Here is a 19,578-nt window from a genome sequence, read left to right on the forward strand (position 1 = left end):
AGGATCAAAATGATGAACATTAAAATGACAACAAACTCACAACTATCAACAACCGAACAAAAACCAAAACCAAAACCAAACAAAGCAAACAACTAGAACAGGATCAGAATCATACATATGGAGATCATATCAGCGGGAGGTAGAAGAGGGAGAATGGGGGGAAAGGTACAGGGACTAATAAGCATAACTGGTAGGTACAAAATAGATTGGGGGGGCAGGGGATGTTAAAAATAGTAAAGGAAATGGAGAAGCCAACAAACTTATATGCATGACACATGGACATGAACTAAGGGGGTAGACTGCTCAAGGAAGGAGAGTACTGGGTAGAGAGGGGCAAAGGGAAAAACGATTGGGACAACTGTTACAGCATAATCAATAAAATATACCTTAAAAAGATAAAACCAGTAAACAAAAACAAACATAAAAAATAAAGCATAATACGCCAAAAATGTTGCTTATTTCTTCCATCTTCAGTATTAAAATGGCTACAAAAAATTTACCAATTTTCATAAGCTTTTAAAAATAATATACACTGATATGACAGCTGTCACAATACATTCTAACAAAATTGTTTCAAATGAACTAAGTGCTTCTACAGCCATCTTTTGTAAATACAACACATGAACTTTTTAGCCAACTCAACATAACAACTATGTAAAAGAAACAGTATATGGAAAGGAGACACATCAAATGCCCATTTTAGAAGTAATTTCATCTGGGTGATACCTTTCCATATATTCTAAATGATGTAAAATAAGCATGCCTTTTTCCATAACTGAAAAAATGAAATCATTCAAAAAGGAAAAGGAGGAACTTCCAGTCAAGATGGGGGCATAGACATGACTCACTTCTTCGCACAACCACATCAAAATTACAACTAAAATATAGAACAACAATCAGAACCGTCAGAAATCGAGTTAATGGGAAGTCTGACAACTACAGAATTAAAGAAACTACATCAATGCAGACTGGTAGGAGGGGTGCAGATATGGGGCGGGCTGGTGGATAAAAATTCAGGAAGGATATCTTGGGAGCGAGGAGTCCCAGCCCCACACCAGGCCCCCCAGCCCTGGGTTCCAGTGCCTGAAAGATAAGTCCCTACAACTTCTGGTTGCAAAAACCAGCAGGGATTGAGTTGGTGGAAGAAACTTCTAGGGACCCAAGCAGTTCCTCTTAAATGACTCATCTACAGAGACTCCCTCCCTCTGAGCTTCAGCATCAGGGTACCAGCTTGAAAGGCACCAGTAGTACACAGGGAGAAACTGAAGTGACTGGCATCAAGTCAAGCTAAAGCCATTGTCCCTTTTCTAAACCTTCCCCAAACAGAGCCATCAAGCCAGTGCCATATCTGCGATTCCATCAACCTGGCTAACTCTGTTTGACCTGCTTGGAGATCCCTAGGCTCTGCCTCACCCAATTTATGGGCCCACCTAAGCTGCTTTTCCATACAAATGGCTAGTCTTGGCTCTTGCTTCACAACTTCCTAAATTCTATCAAACAAGCAACAGTTGACCTCAGGGAGTCCTGGCCCAGCACTAGCAGCACATCATAATTAAAATGCCAAAGGTTAATAATAAAGAGTGAATTTAAAAGCAGCAAGAGAAAAGCAGAGTTACCTAGAAGGAAGTTTCCTAAGACTGTCAGCTAAGTTCTCAAAAGAAACTTTGCAGGCTACAAGGGACTGGCAAGAAATATTCAGAGTCATAAAAAGCAGGGACCTACAGCCCTAGTGCTCTACCCAGCAAAGATATGATTTAGAATGGAAGGGAAGATAAAGAGCTTCCCAGACAAGAAAAAACTAAAGGAGTTGATCATCACAAAATCATTATTACATGAAATGTTAAAGAGTCTTATTTAAGAAAAAGGAGATTAAAACTATGTACAATAAAATGGCAAAAAACAAAAACAAATCTATCAACAATTGAATCTAAAAAACAAGCTAAGCAAACAAGAAGAACAGAGAGCATTTTGATGGTTGCTGGATGGGAGGAGGGTGTAGGGGAGTGGGTGAAGAGGCGAGCAGATTAGGAAGTACAAACAGGTAGTTATAGAATAGCCATGGGAATGTAAAGTATAGTATAGAAAATGGAGAAACTGAAGAACTTATATGCATGACTCATGGACATGAATAATGGTGGGGGGATTGCATGAGGAAGTGGGGGGTGCTGGGTGGAGAGGGCAAAGGGGGAAAAATCACCACAATTTTAATAGCATAATCAATAAAATATAATTTAAAAAAAAAGGAAAAGGAAGTCTAATGCCTTTAATACAAACTGTTTAAATTTGGCCTTTAACAGCTTACCTGATCAGCATCTACAAACAGGAATTTGTCAACAACCAGTGGGAAGAGCACATCCAGGAAAAGGATCTTGTAACCCCAGATGATGCGTTGTTTTTCAGTCTGTTGATGAAGCCACCGAGGCCATTTGTACTGAACAAGCTCATATTGGAAATTGTATTCATTTGCCATATAAGGTATAAACTCCTATTTTTAGACATAGGAAGCAACAATCATTTACTTTGATAAGCAAACTGACTCCATAATCATAAGACTACCATCATGATTATGGCACAAGTAAAACACATATACCATTACAATGGTCTAATAAAATTTGACCTTGACTCGCCTGTAACTACTAAAAAATAAAGTTAAAAAAAAAGTATAAACATTTGCTAAATCCCCATTTTGTTATGAGTTCTGAGCACTACATGAAATTACAGAAATCTTTAAACAGAGGCTTTTAGATAACTAATTTACATTTGTTTATGTGTGTTTAAGAGAAATAAACTTCATTTGTCTAAACTTGATCAGTAAAACATTTTTTGAGCTTGATTTTTAAGACTTTCTCTTGGCTAGGTCTAACCCAGGAAATGATAGGGCAAACCCAAACTGAACAAATGTGTTGCCATTAAGTCTTTTGCATTCTAAATACAAAAGTACTTTCAGGGGACCAGATGTGAATTTCTTATATAGGAGAGAAATTACTGAATACATTAAAAGTTGTCTGATAAATTCTACAGAATAACAACAATTTAAAATCAATCTAGATGACAAATACTAACTTATATAAATAAAGCAGGAAACTTTCCACGTGTGTTTTTGTTTTATACAGACGAAGCATTACTTCTATGGATCACTGAGTAGTTGCTCATGACAGAACTAATCATCTTTCTTAGTGAAAACCAGCATCATGTTTTCTGATTAAACTAGGACACGCACAGTCAGAAGAAGAGAATATTATTTTATCAAAGCAAACCATATGTATAAATGACTCATCAACATGGACAATAAGAGCAATGGGAAAAAACTGGGACAACTGGGATAGAACAACAATAAAAAAAAGAAATTAGAAAAATAAAGAGCAGATGATATGCTTCAAATAGGACGTAATTTTGTGGTTTTATAACAACTGTTCCTCCCAAATAGATCAGTCTGAAAGAGTAATCGACATAGAAATCTGCAATTGAATCAGAGTAATTTAATAAAGGGAAGATTTAAAAGTTATACAGATAACATAGAAGTAGTAAGAATTACATTATACAGCATGCATCTCCTTATTAAGAATTTTTTTCTCTAAGGAACAAACCTTAAATGTGGGGGACAAATAATTCTTCAAAAACCAAAATTTCACAGGAGTCTTGGTGTTCTTCAGTACAGATAACATCATTATTCTGTCAAAGAAAAGAAAGACCCTCAGTAATAGACAAGGGAAAACTGTACTTATTCTTTCTCAGAAATATATCAGTGCATGAGAAAGGAGTATTTCTCACTTACAAAAATATACCATAATGTTTTAATTATGTTACATCTTTAAATAAACTGCTTCATGAACCGATATATTAATTATGATACATATTAATAATGGAGTTTGTGGTTAACTGACTATATTACTCTAATAAGAAAGTCTATAAAGCTGTAGCAACTCTGTGGAACTGGCCTGCCTCCCACAGCCTGTGTTGGAGACCTTTACTAAGGAGAAGAGCAGGGAGTAGTAAAGAAAAGGCAAATGGTTTCAGGAGTCTCTATTTTGAAAACAAACAAAAATACTTTTTGAGTATAGGAATTTAATCAATTTCAGTTGTTTCTAACATCTGACATTACTATTTTAGGTCAGATATTATTTCTTGGAAATAGGAGGTCCAAAACATGAGTAAAATGACATTTTGATTATCTGCTATATTAGCTTTGTAGTGGGAAATTAAAAGTAATAAGAGCCCTGGCATCAGGAAAGTCACTCTCAGGAAAAGGCACTGTCCCGATCACTGACCACAAGGCCCCTGAGGGCCTTCCCCCTGGCAACCACTACATCAACCAGCCCGTCAGTGGCCTCTCCTTGGCCTTGGCTGCGTGACCTCAGGCAAGTCCCTTCACCTGAGTCTCTGTCTATAAAACAGAGCTGCTCATATATGAGAACTAAGATCACCCCCCTCACCCCCATTATCCCAGCTCTAAAATCCTATGAATCTCTAGAAGGCAGGTCCACGGTCCTGTTCCACTTAGAATCTCAATGTTAACTTCCTGATTTGTGGTTTAAGTAATGCTTGGTGACCAATTAAACACCACAATTTATAATGTGTGCACAGTGATATTAAAAAATTATAGCCTTGTAATATCCACACAGATGCATTTACTATATAGCCTGAATTCATGCTGTTAGCCATATCAAAATAAATACAGTTATGTGTGGTAATCTATCCATAACCCTTAGAGTGCTTCAAATACACAGAAGTATAACGGGCAGAATCCGTAAAACATTTACTCTCTAAAAAAGAATACTGTGATAAATTCATTCATCTACATTGAAATAACATGACTCACCGAAGAAATCTCTCATAGAGATGGCCGGACGCCACAGAGAAAATATTAATGATGTCATCTTTATCTTGCTTCACTGCCTCGGTGCTCTGTCCTCGTGTGAAGCCCCTGTAACAGTAAAGGTCAGACATACAGCCCTTTCAGGGGAGAGTTAGAGATGGTTTTTTCTGATCCCTGCTCCTTCCCTAGAAAGTGGTTCAGAGGACCAGGTGCCAAGTGTCCTTCACACTGTGGGGGTAGAGCGAACACACAGCCAAGACACCACCCCACAGAGGAACAACTTCAGGAAAAGAGTGAACACAGGCTGTTCCACAGAATGCACGGAATACAATGGAGAGTCAACAGAGCAATGACCAGCCATCCAAACAGCAGGCACAACCAACAAGAGTCAACAAGCAAGGAAGAGAAGAAACTTCACTGTGAGGGGACATTAACTTTTTGTTATCAGTGGGAAATACTCATGCACACTAAACGGAAGTGCAGTTTTTGGCAGCACAGAGTACCAAACCTGAAAGGTCCAAGACAGAATTCTTATACTCAGAAGAAGAGGGATGCTGCTTATAGTACAGTGTTTCCTAAAAACAATACTTTTTTATCATGCCCACTTACCATTTGAAGGAGTCCCAAAATCCAGACTCATTCTCATTACTTCCATCACTCAGCAAGTCTTCATTCACCATGTCTGCCTTCTTCTGAACCTACAATGATACATGATGTTATTTCTCCTGTTGGATTTAATAGGCATTAAACTAATTTTCACTGTGGGTACTGCCAACAAGAGGGAATTAATTCTCCTACACGCAGGTACAACCCACTCAGAGGCTAGATGTATTCAGCACAAGTTTCTTCATCATATCACATAAAACCTTAAGTGAGAAGATAGCAACCTTTTTTAATTAGCCAATAACGATTTTCAGTTTGAAAAATGTACAAAAAACCTCAAGTAATCGTAGAGGAAATATAGTCTGAGTAAAAATACAAGTACAATTCACCAAGCTAACACAGTTAGTTCTATGGAGTAAGTGCAGCCTATATGAATTCTGTTAGGAAGAAGTCATTTCATGTCACAGCCTTTTTTCAGGATTTACTAGCACACAGCCAGGAGAATCTTCTCTATGGCATAGGGACCATTTTGTCAGCTCAACCATCTGTGGTCTGCTTTAGGTTTTACTGTGTGTAAAAATTGTGGGCTCAGTTCCTGACCACCACAATCAAGTAGGTAGCTCAATAAAGTGAGTCATTATCTTCTTTGCTGGAAGAGGGTCTAGCCTTCATTTTGTAAAAAATGCAACATGTGTGAAGCACAATAAAGCCAAGTGCAATAAAACGAGGTATGTCTGTATATACTCTATAATACTTTCTGATAGCTTTTGAATTTAAGGCACTAAGACCTTTAAAATTCTGAGAATAGAAAGAAGTGAGATGAAATTAAATGAGCTACCATTTCTAACTGTTGGTAAAATTTTCATTGGCATTTGCCTCAATTTTCTGAGAATACTCATTGATAATATGTAAATTGTGGTTATATAAGAACATTATATCTATGAAAACATTTTATCTAAAATGAGACTTGTCTTGATCATTAAGATTATCCAAAAGGTGCACTCTCTCAGCTGAAAAAAGCCACAAATACATATTTAGAAAAGACATTTTGCATTTAAAGCAGCATTCCTATAAATACTACAGTGAAATTCCAAAGATGAATTAAAGTCTTGGGCTTTTTTTTCCCCCCTGAGCTTTGCTGAGATATAATTGACAAATAACACTTTATAAATTTAAAGTATACAGTGTGATGTATACATCTATATTGTGAAATGATTACCACAATAGCATTATTATTGGAGTTAATCCGTCAACTTACAAAGTTTCAGGCTGGTTTTAAGACACCTATTTTTCAATAATAGCCACCAAATACCAAAAATACTGCTACTTTTACTGACTATAAAAGAGTGGCTGCCTTAATATATCAAACTCACCTTCACTTTAATAATTTTGCTCTTGAAGTTATTGAGGACAACAACAACTTCACTAGCATCGGGTGGAGAGTCTGTGCCATCATGGCTTAGAAAGAAAAGGGAGAATGTAAGATGGGCATTACAAATCACAACTTTCAAATGCAGTAAGTGCTCTGACATCAATCCACTATATTTGTCCATCATTTTATCATAAAGGAGTTCCTCAGAACAAACTATTGTTTTACAACCTGCCCGAAGCCCCTTCAAGGTACACAGGATCAATTGCCAAAATCCCCTCTCCTTTAAACATTGAACATTCTAGTCACAGACCAACCTTCTTTCTTGAGTTCCCTAAAATTACCTTTCATAGAATGAGAGGCTGCCAGTACTGGCAAGTGCATGATGGACACTTACCACCATCTGTGTGCAAAAGGTATGAGCCAAACCCAGCAACTTCAATGAAGGAGTGCTTGGGCCACGGGCCACTGCACAATCACCAGAAACACATTCCTCTACTTTTCAATGGGCAAGTAGCAAAGCATGGCTCTACCTCAGTTTCTTAAAGGTATCTACTCTGTTCTGCCTGGAGGCACATGAGCCAGTCTGGGCCCTGCACATGTCCACACTCTGGAGGAAGACCTACCTATCACAAGCTCTATTTGCAGGCAGATGGTGCAGAGGAGGCAAAACATTTCCCTAATGAACTGTAATGCCTAAAATTTCTAGCCACCAATTTTCAAAGTGTTAACTGAAGAGAACCATGATTAAATATGTATTCACTGTCATCCCACAGACAGAGGAGTTCTCAAGTAAAAGTAAAGTTCTGAAGGGGGCATATGAGACACTCTAGAGACTGGGAATATCCAATGGGAAGCACAGGAGGCAGGAAGCCCTAGATGGCAGGAAGAGAGGTTATCACACTCTTAGGGAGCGAGGAGAGTGGTCAGAGAAAGGGCACACAGAAGAAACAGTTTAGAAAAACTTATGACAAATTAAAATTCTGCAAAACTCTATTGGGAAAAACATCATTTGGAGGAAAATCTGTTTACAATGAAGATGCTATTATAATACAAAAGTCTTCTATTTCCTGGGTGAGAAACATGCAAGAGCTCACAATGATTTCACATGTGTCAGGCAAGAGGGTGTTTTAAACAAGTTTAATGGAAACTGTTCCCCAAATAAATTGACACAAAGTCTTTTCACATAGCTTAAAACTAATTTAAACTGTGTTAAACAGAATGCAGACCACACTTTTTTAAAGGTAATATAGTCATTTGTAGCAAACCTTAAAATGAAAAACTGGCTCCTGACAAAATGCTCTGGGAGTCCTTACTCTCAACCTACTACAGACCAGGAAGGACCAGTGTGAGCACCAAGGTTTCATGGCTTAAGTTCACACATACTGCTCACCTGCACCTCACTCACGGTTTAGAAACAAAGTATCTAGGCATTAAGTGTCTGACTATTCTTCATTTCCTTTCTCCTTTCTTAAAATGAGCCTGTGGTTTTCATCACAGTGATAATGAGTTGACGGTGGAATACTGGTAACAGAAAGGAATGACTGAAAAATAAAACAGGAAGGCCCCATCTTTCCCTCTCCTTCTCCAGCCTGTACCAGGTGCCCTAGAGGGTAGTGCAGAGTGCCACGCTGTGACAGTTGGCAGTCACCATGGCAATGCGTTAGTGGATAGAGGGCAAATGCAGAAAGCCAACCCGCTCGTGGAACTGGCTAGGCACCACGCCCAGGACAAAGCCCTTTGGCAACAGGGGTTAAGGCCTGGTCCCTGACCACCAGGAAGCCCAGCCTCTGAGCTGGTATCTAAGAATAGCCTCCGAAGTTTAGCTGGTGGGCAAATTCCTCCAGGACCAGAATGCAGCACTTGTATCCCATGCCGCTTCAGACCTTCAAGGATGACCTCCGGGCAGATATGCAGGAGACAGAACAGTCAAGCTTCTGCCTAGCACCCAGAGAGTCCCTGGTATGTAGATTTGGCCTTGTCTGAGAACTGGGCCCATGGGGTTCTTGCAGCTGGAGGTACTGTGCATGTAATTCAGAATTATTATGAGACTGGTCCAAAGATTTCATCTCTGAAGTTATAGACCCTTTGTCTATGCCCATGCCTGCTAGGCTGAAGACTCTCAGGAACGGTCAGAAAGTGTGGCTGGGAGAGACTGCAGGAACAGCTGTCACTGATAGCACGTATGGTGAACATCATCCTGAGGAGGATCTGCAGCACAAGTGACTTTGTGGCCAAAGTGTATGACCCCAAATTGGCTAACTCTGAGGGTACATCAGATGCCTTGTTGACCATTTCACAAGACCATTAAAGACATGTGCCCTTGATATGGAGTTTGAATGAGCCAAGTCGGTTATGGAATTATAGGCAGAGCTGGAGGAGATGGCATAATGGGATGCTGAGGCTCCCCCGGGCTTTCTGATCATCATGACTTCACTGATGTCTGTTATGATAAGGGTGCCAATCTCAAGAGGGGAAGCCCCTTCATGACCAACCCCAGCCTTTCAAGGAAGGGCTGCACTGACTTCAGGGGGGACCTGCTGGGTGCTGTGGTGCTTTCTGAAGTGGCTGTGCAGCAGGACCTTAAGCACATACCTGGCAGGATATGGGTACCAGCCAGGAAGAGAATGAACAGGAACTATTAGCCATCAGCACACTGCAGACATCTGGAGCTTAAGTTAGATAACCAGACAGCACTGATGGCACTAGCTACAGCAACAGACCTTGGACAGCCTGCAAGACAGGCTGTTCTACATAATGGCCTTTGCCCATCTGATGGTACCTGGGGATGAAGGGGCTAGGGGCACAGGACTGGGCCCTAGCAAAAGCATCCTGGAATCTCTGTTGTCTGACTCCCTGTTTCTTGAAGTGAAGGAGCTCTTCTTGGTAGCTACATGTCTGGTCCCTACTACATCCACTGACCCTGATGAGCAGTGTAGGTTGGGGGTCCTTTTCAACCTGAGTGAGGAGTATGACAAAGCGGTGAACTGTTTCACAGCTGCCCTCAACGTTTGTCCCAATGACTATCTGCTGTGGAATAAACTAAGGGCCACCCTGGCCAATGGAAACCAGAGTGAAGAAGTAGTAGTGCATACCATCAGGCCGTCAAACTAAAGCCTGCATATATATGGTCCCACTATAACCTGGGCATCAGCTGCATCAACTATGGGCTCAGCAGGAGGCTATGGAACACTTTTTGGAGGCCTTGAATGTATAGAGGAAAAGCCTGGGCCCTTGCGGTGATGGGGGCACCATGTCAGAGAATATCTGGAGTACCCTATGTTTGGCACTAATAGTCCAGAGTGAGAAATGGGGTTACTGATGTCTGGGATCAGTCCACCCTCTTAGCTATGTTTGGCCTGCCCCAGTGACAGTGGAATGGGCTGTCCTGTGAATGCGTGGAGGAAACTCCACTCTGGTTGCAACTCTTTCTCCCCAAATGGGCCTACTAAGGGGATAAGTGATGACCATAAGCATTACAGCCTCTCAGGAGTGACTACAATGTAGGGGTAGGTAGTCTGTCTTCTAGTTCCTACATAATTATAGGAAAATGAGCTGTGTTGTCTCTGAGTCCTTTGGTAATTCAAGGGCTGCATATCCAGCTACAGATATCACTGCTTATCATTTCCTTTCTTGGTGCTGCTCTTCAGGTAGGACCCAGAGATATAGGGTAACTGTTATCAGCTGCCATTTCTCATAGGGTCTGTCACATTTGTAATGTCTGTTCTTTCTCTTTCTTTTATTGGGAATTGAAAACAGCATAGCTTCATTGGGCAGCTGTGTGTGTGAAAGGTCCTACTGTGCACCTCTGTGATGACTAAATCTAGGCGGGGGTGTGCCAGGATTGGCTGAGCAGAGCAGAGTTTTGGTGGGGTACTCACAGTTCTGTCATTCTTAGACCTTTCCTGGCTGTCACTGATTTCCCTGGGTATGATGCCGCACACAGGAATGCTGGCATTACAGTAGTCCCTGTCTATATCATGGTTCACTTATCGCAGCCTCACTGTATCGCGGGATTTTAAAAAATATTATATTTAATTATTTATCACGGATTTTTCGCTCTGTCATGGGATTTTGTGGTATTGTATACGTATGTTGTTAAAGTTACATAGGTTTAAGAACATAAGTAGTGTTTATAAAAGTGTGGAAAGGTTAATAAGGGAGTGGGAAAGGTTAATAAGGGACTGGGAACAGTTTATAAGTGTGTGGGAAGGGCTTATAAAGCCTTAAAATATATATAAATACTAAAATAAATGTAAGGTTCCTACTTCGCGGATTTTCACCTATTGCGGGGGGCGCGTCTAGAGCGTAATACCCGCGATAAGGGAGGAAATACTGTACCTAGGTCCTCATGAGTGCCAGGGTCAATGGCTACAGAGAGTACTTGGGGGTGGGGTAGGAGGAAGGCTCGTCTGTGGAACGAGCCTAGAAGGGACCCGACGGGACCCGACTCAGGGCTCTGTTCCGGAGCCTCTGCTGGCACAGGGCGTGCAATGAGGGATGTGTTGAGCACAACAGCCCCTCCCCTCGTACAAAGACCTGCAGGTAGAAATTGAGCTAACTCATTTAGAGGGTCGGTTTGGAAATGGCTGTCTTGCCAAATTCCTAGCAAAGAAGGAGTTCGGTGTTATCTTACGACTTTTCTATACTTCTTGAAATGTTTCTAGGGGACAGCATAAAAAATACCTTCTTCCCCCATAGTACCTCTGCAAGGTGAAGATTGAGGGAAGATGAGGAGGCAACTTGGATTCTTCTCTACGGTCCCCTGTGTTAGTGAGCTACACTAACCCCCAGAAATAACTGCTGGGCCTCTTGTCTTATCTTTAGCATCTTTAGCGGCTAATGAACGGGGACTTCTCTTTTTAAACTACCATGGTCCCAATGATTTAAAAATAAAACTGTAAAATATTTGTATAAAGAATAAATGGAACTGACATTGATCTTTAAAAAAAAAAGTGAAACCTGACCATACTTATTATTATTGAAGAGTATTACTATCCAATTATACTCTCATAATTCTTTCATGTTTAATTTCCTGGAAAATATTGTTTCATGACACATATGACTATAACTTAAAATCTTATTCCCTGGCTAACTGCCAATGTAGTATGCAACTCAAGCCGATTTTCAGAGCAAAATGCTCTGAGAAAAAATGCACCTGTATCACTTAATCCTACCTATAGATTCTATAAATATCTTCAGAACGTCCCTTCCTTAGTCTGAGGATCCAAGCTCCTGGGTAGGCTTTTAATTGAAAGTAACCCTAAAACAAGAAGAAAAGACAAATTTTAGTTCTCTTCAAAACATCAAAATGCTGTTTCTGAGCGACAGTTATTTCTTTAATCAAGTATCAGTCACCTCTATCTTAAATAAGATAGTTAATAAATCAGTGCAACTAAAAAAAAAAAAATCTATGTATTAGCAACATTAGCAAAACATAGGCCAGTCAAACCAACAAACCTGCCCTTTAGCCATACTTTACTGAAGAATCAATGTGTAATGTGTGAGGAAGCTACAAACTTCCAATGAAAAGAAAAATGTTGTCACCTCATAAGCATTGCATTTTCAGGGGTCAATTTGGTTCAGAGCAGAAGATTCTAATATGTCTTCTTTTAAAGTGACATGTAATTACAATCTATAAGTTTAACTTAACTTAGGATTTTTATACTGACCAAATTTAGTTAACCATAAATTTTAATTTCACTCATGTTCAGAATGCTAATTGTTCCAACATAAATTGTAGTGCCCAAATTAACACGATTCAGTAGCACCACCTGATGTACTAATTATTTACCAGATTGGCCATAACAATGGTATCCACAATGACTGGGTTGGCTGAAGTTCCTAATGTAAACTGTAGTCCTCGTGGAGGCTGGCCTGTGGTAATATCATAGCAGTGACCTTCTAGTAAGAGGTATTCCAGCTCATACTCAGCAGCCACTATGCCGTCCACCTGTAATGTAAAAATTAAATCACATGAAGACTAATCAACAATAAAAAGAAACAAACTACATGCAACAACATGGACAAATCTCAAATGTACCATGCAAAGTGAATGAAGCCAGATATAAAGGGTGACATGCCATCTGATCACATTTATAAGAAATTCGAGAAAAAGCAAAACTATAGTGACAGAAAGTAGATCAATAGTTTCTTGGAGCTGTGAGTCGGAAAGGACATTGCCTACAAAGGGGTACAGGTTAACCTTTAGGGTGGATGGAATTCTCTGTAACTTGATTGCACTTGTATACAATATATAATTGTTAAAATTCAGGTGGTTTGAAAAGAGAGTAAAGAAAAAAAGACATAAAAATAATAAGTTTACTCCAAAAGTACATATGAGAAGATGAGACTCTAATCTAGAAAAGTAGTATAGGAAAAAACATGTAAAATAAACTGCAAAAAAAAAAAAAAAAATCTAAAAGCTAAATAATGGAAAAGGTAGAAAAATAATCCCATAAGGATTTAAGAATTAATTTACATGATAACGGAGAAACAATGAGAAAAAACCTAAGAAACATCAGAGAAAAATGCAAATTCATCTTGGCCTACAGAATATAGCTGAAATACTGCTATTCTAAATGCAAAAGTCCAAAATATACTAATGGCTCCTCAATGGCATAGAACCAGCCATGTCTATAACAACTGTAGTAGTTGTCACTGATTCCTTGTAGAAAACTTAATTGCAATGTCTTGGGGCAGCCTGGATTTAGCTAATTAAAGAGTTTCTATCAAGGCTTGGCTTTGTAACTCCAGCTAATGCTAACAGTGTACTATTTGGCACTTAATATGTTACTGCAATGCTAATGTAAAGTCCAAAAGTATAATAATAATAAGAGCTAAGAGGTAAATCTCCACCTGCTCCCCACGTCTTGGCACTGCAGTTGTAGTGGAATGCAGAGAAACTAGTGAAAGGCTGAAAAAGAGCAGCAAAAGCTCTGAAGATATTGAAGAAACCCTGCTTTGCACCTGGATTCTGTACCTTCTTGCATTGTTCTTGGGGCTTTTTGTGGCTGTTTTATAATCTCTTTTAACAGATGTTGGTTCCTTGAGGGCAAAGACTGTGTTCCCTATTTCTTAAAAATACGGTGGATGGGATTGGGGTGGGGAATAGGTGAGGTGTATACACAAACTCTTGCCTAACGTAGTATAAAGGATCCTTCTTAAAGAAACTGGAGTTATTTAACCTGATGACAAAAAAGACTGAGAAATCCTTTGGTAACTATTTTTAAGTTCCTGGTCTCCCAATTCCCAAGAAGACAGCACCAGGAAACAGGCTTCAACTGTAGCAGGAGGACACAGAGACAAATGCTTAAAAAGGAAGAAGGCTCTGAGAAGCTTTAAGCTTCTTGAAAGTAAAGACCATGTCTTTTCATTCCTTTGTTAAAACACTCATGAGCTAGGTACAGAGACTGAGGTCCATGAAGAGACATCAGTGAACTCCCTCTTTGAAAATGGATTAGGGGGAATAGATCACTAACCTTAAGAGACTCAAAATACAGTTATATGGAAATAAATGAAATAAAGAACAAAAAATAGAGAAAAATCAATGAAGCCAAAAGCTGGTTCTTCAAAAATATCAACAACCTGACAAACTTTTAGCTAGAATGACCAGTAAAAAAAAAAAAAAAAGAAAGAAAGAAAGAAAAGCCAATTACTGAAATCAGCAAGGAAACGAGCATCACTACTAAAATTAAAGAGGCTATAAGAAAATGTTATGAATGACTGTATGCCGACAAATTAGATAACCTAGGTAGGATGAATAAATTCCTAAGATACAAACAACTCTGGAAACTGACAAGATAAAACAAAATCTAAACAGACTTATAACAAGAAACTGAATTAGTAGTTTTCAAATTTCCCATTTAAGCAAGAAAATTAAAATAAAAGATAACTGGCTTGGAAAGAAAGAAGTAAAATGATCTCTATTGGCATATGACATGATCTTGTATGGCTTGCATATACTAAGAACTACAAAATGTTGTTGAAAGAAACTAAAAACCACATACATGGAAAAATAGTCCATATTCGTGGATCAGAATACTATATTGTTAAGATGGCAAATCTCCAAATCTAGGGATTTAACGCAATCCTGATCAAAACCTCAGCAGCGGCCTTTTCTGCAGATATCAACAAGCTGATTCCAAAATTCAAAGAACCCATAATAGCCAAAATGACCTTGAAAAAAATTAGAAAACTCACACATACCTGTGGGAGACAGGCAGGCATGGTTCAAAAGACTTTGAATGCTGTGTGGAGCCCATCCTGGGTCTTAACAGACTGGTTTTTTGTCTTCCATGCTTGCCATGAATCCCACCCTCCAGGGAATTTTAAAGATAGAATAGAAATACAAACTGGCTTTTAAGAAAAAGGGAACCTGCTCTGTTTTTCTCTGAATAGCCCCAAATTCTTGTCAGTAGGATGTGAAAAACAGAACGATTAAGTACGAGTAAATGTTTTTGAACTTGTGTAAAATACCTGGGCGTTTCAATCCTGTACTGATTTGCATTTCCCTTCGCTATTACTCCCAACCATTTGGTGAAGGGCTACATGTTTTTCTCGTGCCTTTCTCCATGTAGAAAGTAGATAAAAGACCTGGCTAATAAAGAAAACCAGAGAAAACCCTCTCCCTTCCTTCCTCAGATGGTGAGTGTCTGAGTAGTTTCTTCATCCATTCTGAGGGACCCAGAGTCTCTCTCACATACCCATTTCAAAACTCATTACAAAGGTCTAACCAGTGTGGCTCAGTTGATTGGATGTTGTCCTGCAAAGCAAAAGGTTGCTGGTTTGATTCCTGGTCAGGGAACATGCCTGGGTTGCAGGGTTGGTCTCCAGTTGGTGTGTGTATGAGAGGTAATTAATCAATGTATCTCTTACACACCGATGTTTCTCTCCCTCTCTTTCTCCCTCCCTTCCCCTCTCTCTAAAAATAAATTAACAAAACTAAAGAACTCATTAAAAAACTATAATAAATAAGAGTGTGGTACTAGTCTAATGAAAGACACACAGATCAATGGAAAAGAACTGACAGTCCAGAATTAAACCTTCATATTTAGGAGTAACCCATCTTCATCAAAGGTGCCAAGACCATTCAATGGGGAGAATGGTCTTTTCAACAAATGGTGCTGGGACAACTGGCTATCCACCCAAAGAATAAAACTGACACCCTCACACCATACACAAAAATTAACTCAAAATGAATCAAAGACCTAAATATAAGAGTTTAAAACTTTGAAAGTCTTAGAAGAAAAGATAGGAGCAAATCTTTGTGACCTGGGATTAAACAATGATTTCTTAGGTAGAACACCAAAAGCACACGCAACAAAAGAGAAAAACAGGTAAATTAGACTTCATCGAATTTGAAATGTTTGTGGTTCAAAGGACTTTATCCAGAAAGTGAAAAGACAACCCATGAAATGAAAAACCTTATTGGATAAGGGACTTGTACCCAGATTATAAAGAACTCTTACAACAAAGAGACAAGAAAATTTTAAAAAGTCAAAAAATTTGAATAGAGATTTCTCTAAAGATGATATACAGATGGCCAATAAACACATAAAAAACATCCTTAACATCATATGTCATTGGGCCAGGAATGGAAAATGGTCAGTCACTTTGGAATCCCTCAAAAGATCAAAGATAGAATTATCATATGTTCTAACAATTCCACTCCTAAGCATATACACAAGAAAAATAAAAGCATATCCACAAAAACTTGGATATGAATATTCATAGCAGCATTAATCAGATAAAAAGTAGAAACAATCAAAATGTTGATCAATGAATGGATAAATGACATATGATATATCCACAGGATGAAATATGTATCTGGCAGTAAAAAGGAATTCAGTACGAATGCATGCTACGACAAGGATAAATCTTGAAAATAATTTAAGTGAAAGAAGGCAATCATAACAATATATGATTCTATTTAGATGAAATGTCAGAACAGGCAAATCCACAGAGACAGAAAGTAAATTAGTGGTGGCCAGGAGGAATGGGAAGTGATTGCAAATGGGTATGCAGTTTCTTTAAGAGGTGACAGAAACACTCCAAATGTATTAAAACTACTGAACTGTGCGTTCTAAAAGGGTAAATTTTATGGCATATGAATTATATCTCAATAAAGCTATTATTTTTAAAAATATAATTATGCCTGAATATTGATGTCTCAAAGGCTTGCCTAGACTGTGATCTAGTCTGTTTAGTCAGAGACTATCACGACGACATCTAAAGCAAGTTCTATACATGATTAAATAATCTGAAGTAATGATATTCTTACCTCTTCCAGATAAATATTATCCAGATCATATGGTGTTCTGACAGACTCTACCATCCAACTCTCAGGTGTGTTTAAATTCAGAGTGAAGAGAGGAGACTGGGGCATATCCAAAAATTTGGCTATTGGACCCTTCGCAAAACTATTGTCTGAAGTGAAAGAAATCTCTGGTTCTAAGACATAACGGTAAAAGCTGAAATTTAAAAAAAAAAAGTTACTTTTCTTTAAAAAAACAAAACAAAAAAACCCCACAGTCATAGTCCTTGAGATTACAGGCCTCCATATAGGTAAACAATTGGCTTATAACAAACACTAGATTTGGGTTTCCTTCCATGTTGAGAAAGTGTTTCCAAAATTGTCTCTTGTGATTGTTGCAGATGCAAGAGAAAAGCCAGAGGGATAGGACTGAGAGGGAGGTCACACCTTCCTATACTGTTGTAGGTGGGTGCTGTTGGGGTCACAGGCATTTCCTTAGCATCTGCCTCCCTTCAGTGAGAAAAAGTCATTTTTCAATGACCTATGGACATGGACTACAGGGTGGGATTGACTGTGGAAGAAGAGGGTGTTGAGACAGGGGAGAGGAACAGGGAAAAAATGGGACAACTGTAATAGAACAATAAAAAGGAAAAAGAAAAAAGAAAAATTCTTTTTTCTCTTACTAAAGTCCTAAATGGTGATTGGGTTCTTAGATGAGTCCTGAAAACACTATATGTAATAGTTTAAATATTTCTCTTGTACAAGGACAATGGTGGAAGCTGTGAACACCTTTGTCCCTTTCAAACATTGTTTAAATTCACTAAGAATCTAACCTATGGAACACAGCACATTTGTAAATTAGTAATTTCCCATAGTTCCAACATGTGCTATGCTATCACTATTAACTGCTTTTTATAACTTTTCTCATAAATGACTATTTTAAAGCTCAGAGAGTAAGCCTACTCTTCTTTTCAATATACATGCTAATGAGTCTCAGCAAGTTTCCTCTGAAATACATATTCTGATTTGAAATAAATGCTATTCTTTTAAGATAAAAAAGTACAGACAAGTCTTTCCTCACCATTGCACGTTTTGACTAACGTGGTAATTTTAAGAACTACATTGATCCAAATGTTCTAAAATTAGAGAACTGTGTAATTCTGACCAGAAGAAAGAAAAATACAAGTGCAAGGAGCTTAGATTAATGCTAATTAAACACTCTCATGCCCACAGTAAGTTCTTAGAACTTCTCATTAGAGCCGAAATTTAGCAAAATTAAACACAGTAAATCATCTTTTCAAATATGATGACCCATCTACAAACCCCGCTTTCATATTTTTTTCCAACTATTGATTTCTTACACAGCTTATTTTACCTTTTTAAAGGCATGTCAGAAAGTTTAGACTGGCAGTTCATAAATACTCTCAAATTCATGTTGATCAGCTGAGTTAACACCTAAAGAGCAAACCAGACGACAAAGCATAAATTTATCACTTGATACTGAGTTAAGAGAGAGAACATTTCTTAATATATCAAGAAAAGACACATACTCTAGTGCACAATCTAAATCACATCCATATTAGTTGGCCAAAACATGGCAAGCAGGCCAGTGCAGATCACTGTGCCTCACAAATGCTGTAAAGTAGCAAATAACAGGGCGCTGTCTACACAAGGAAAAGTTTAAATATTCATCAGTGCAGCTTACATACTATGGTATGAACACACACACACACACACACACACACACACACATATAAATACCCACAAAAAGGTTAATTAATATATTTCATTAAAACTTTTGCCTTTAAAAAGATACAATGCAAAACAAAAAGTTTAAGAAACTGTGTTTTAGGCAGAGCTCTTTTTAATTTTCTCAAAATTATAATAGCTTATACATTATCTAAAAGACATGCTATTTATAAAAGAGGAAAACGATAAAGCAGAATTCTTTTACCTCTTCATGAGAAATTAATATATGGCATAAATCAACTTAACTGAAAGGCGTTTTGCTCTAAATAATGATTTTTTTTCATTACCTGAGCTAACCAAGCAAACCTGTACCAACTAAGCTGTTTTCACAGCCATCATCAATCTTTACGAAGACATTAGCTTGCCCAAGATGCCTTACAGGGTTTTTCGATGCCCTCTGAAGATAATTAAGAGAGCACTGGTGATCTCAGGATCACAGGGCATATGATCACTTCAGATAAAGATGATGTATACTGCGTCTGTGGCTGTTCCTACCAAGAGCAATGGGGCAAGCCTCTGTGATTCTCTGGTGACAGGGTCAATGACAGCCACGACATCAAAGTATGTTTCTCCTTCTTTCGGTCTCAGTTTAATTGCACTACAAAGATCAAAAGATAAAACATTAATCTGGAGGAAAACAAGAAACAAAGTTAATTTTTTTTGTGGCAGTAGGGGCAGGGGGCAGTCCAATATAACCTATCAGCCCACTTAGAATTTCAAAATAAACTTTAGCTCTTAGAACAATAAGGCTACATGGTACTCAACTATGTGATTGTGTCTACCTCA

At 38.5% G+C, this 19,578-nt stretch overlaps 1 protein-coding gene and 1 pseudogene across 3 annotated transcripts in view; one reads left to right on the forward strand and one right to left on the reverse strand.

Moving 5' to 3' along the window:
• The window catches only part of UGGT1 (UDP-glucose glycoprotein glucosyltransferase 1), a 195,064-nt gene that overhangs the window by 13,346 nt on the left and 162,140 nt on the right, over positions 1–19,578 (reverse strand). For all 3 annotated transcript variants that reach the window (XM_090278868.1, XM_090278874.1, XM_090278863.1), the window contains 10 exons: positions 19,288–19,390; positions 18,419–18,498; positions 17,071–17,260; positions 12,583–12,741; positions 11,966–12,051; positions 6,793–6,877; positions 5,426–5,514; positions 4,820–4,924; positions 3,588–3,672; positions 2,303–2,485 (listed from right to left, as the gene is read on the reverse strand). In XM_090278868.1, the coding sequence (XP_090134994.1) occupies positions 2,303–2,485; positions 3,588–3,672; positions 4,820–4,924; positions 5,426–5,514; positions 6,793–6,877; positions 11,966–12,051; positions 12,583–12,741; positions 17,071–17,260; positions 18,419–18,498; positions 19,288–19,390 (1,165 nt within the window). The remainder of the gene's footprint in view (positions 1–2,302; positions 2,486–3,587; positions 3,673–4,819; positions 4,925–5,425; positions 5,515–6,792; positions 6,878–11,965; positions 12,052–12,582; positions 12,742–17,070; positions 17,261–18,418; positions 18,499–19,287; positions 19,391–19,578) is intronic.
• On the forward strand, positions 8,441–10,159 carry LOC150021773 (peroxisomal targeting signal 1 receptor pseudogene; annotated as a pseudogene).

Source organism: Furipterus horrens, unplaced genomic scaffold (genome assembly GCF_987537825.1).
Source record: "Furipterus horrens unplaced genomic scaffold, mFurHor1.1.pri manual_scaffold_1, whole genome shotgun sequence".
In the NCBI taxonomy this organism is placed as follows: domain Eukaryota; kingdom Metazoa; phylum Chordata; class Mammalia; order Chiroptera; family Furipteridae; genus Furipterus; species Furipterus horrens.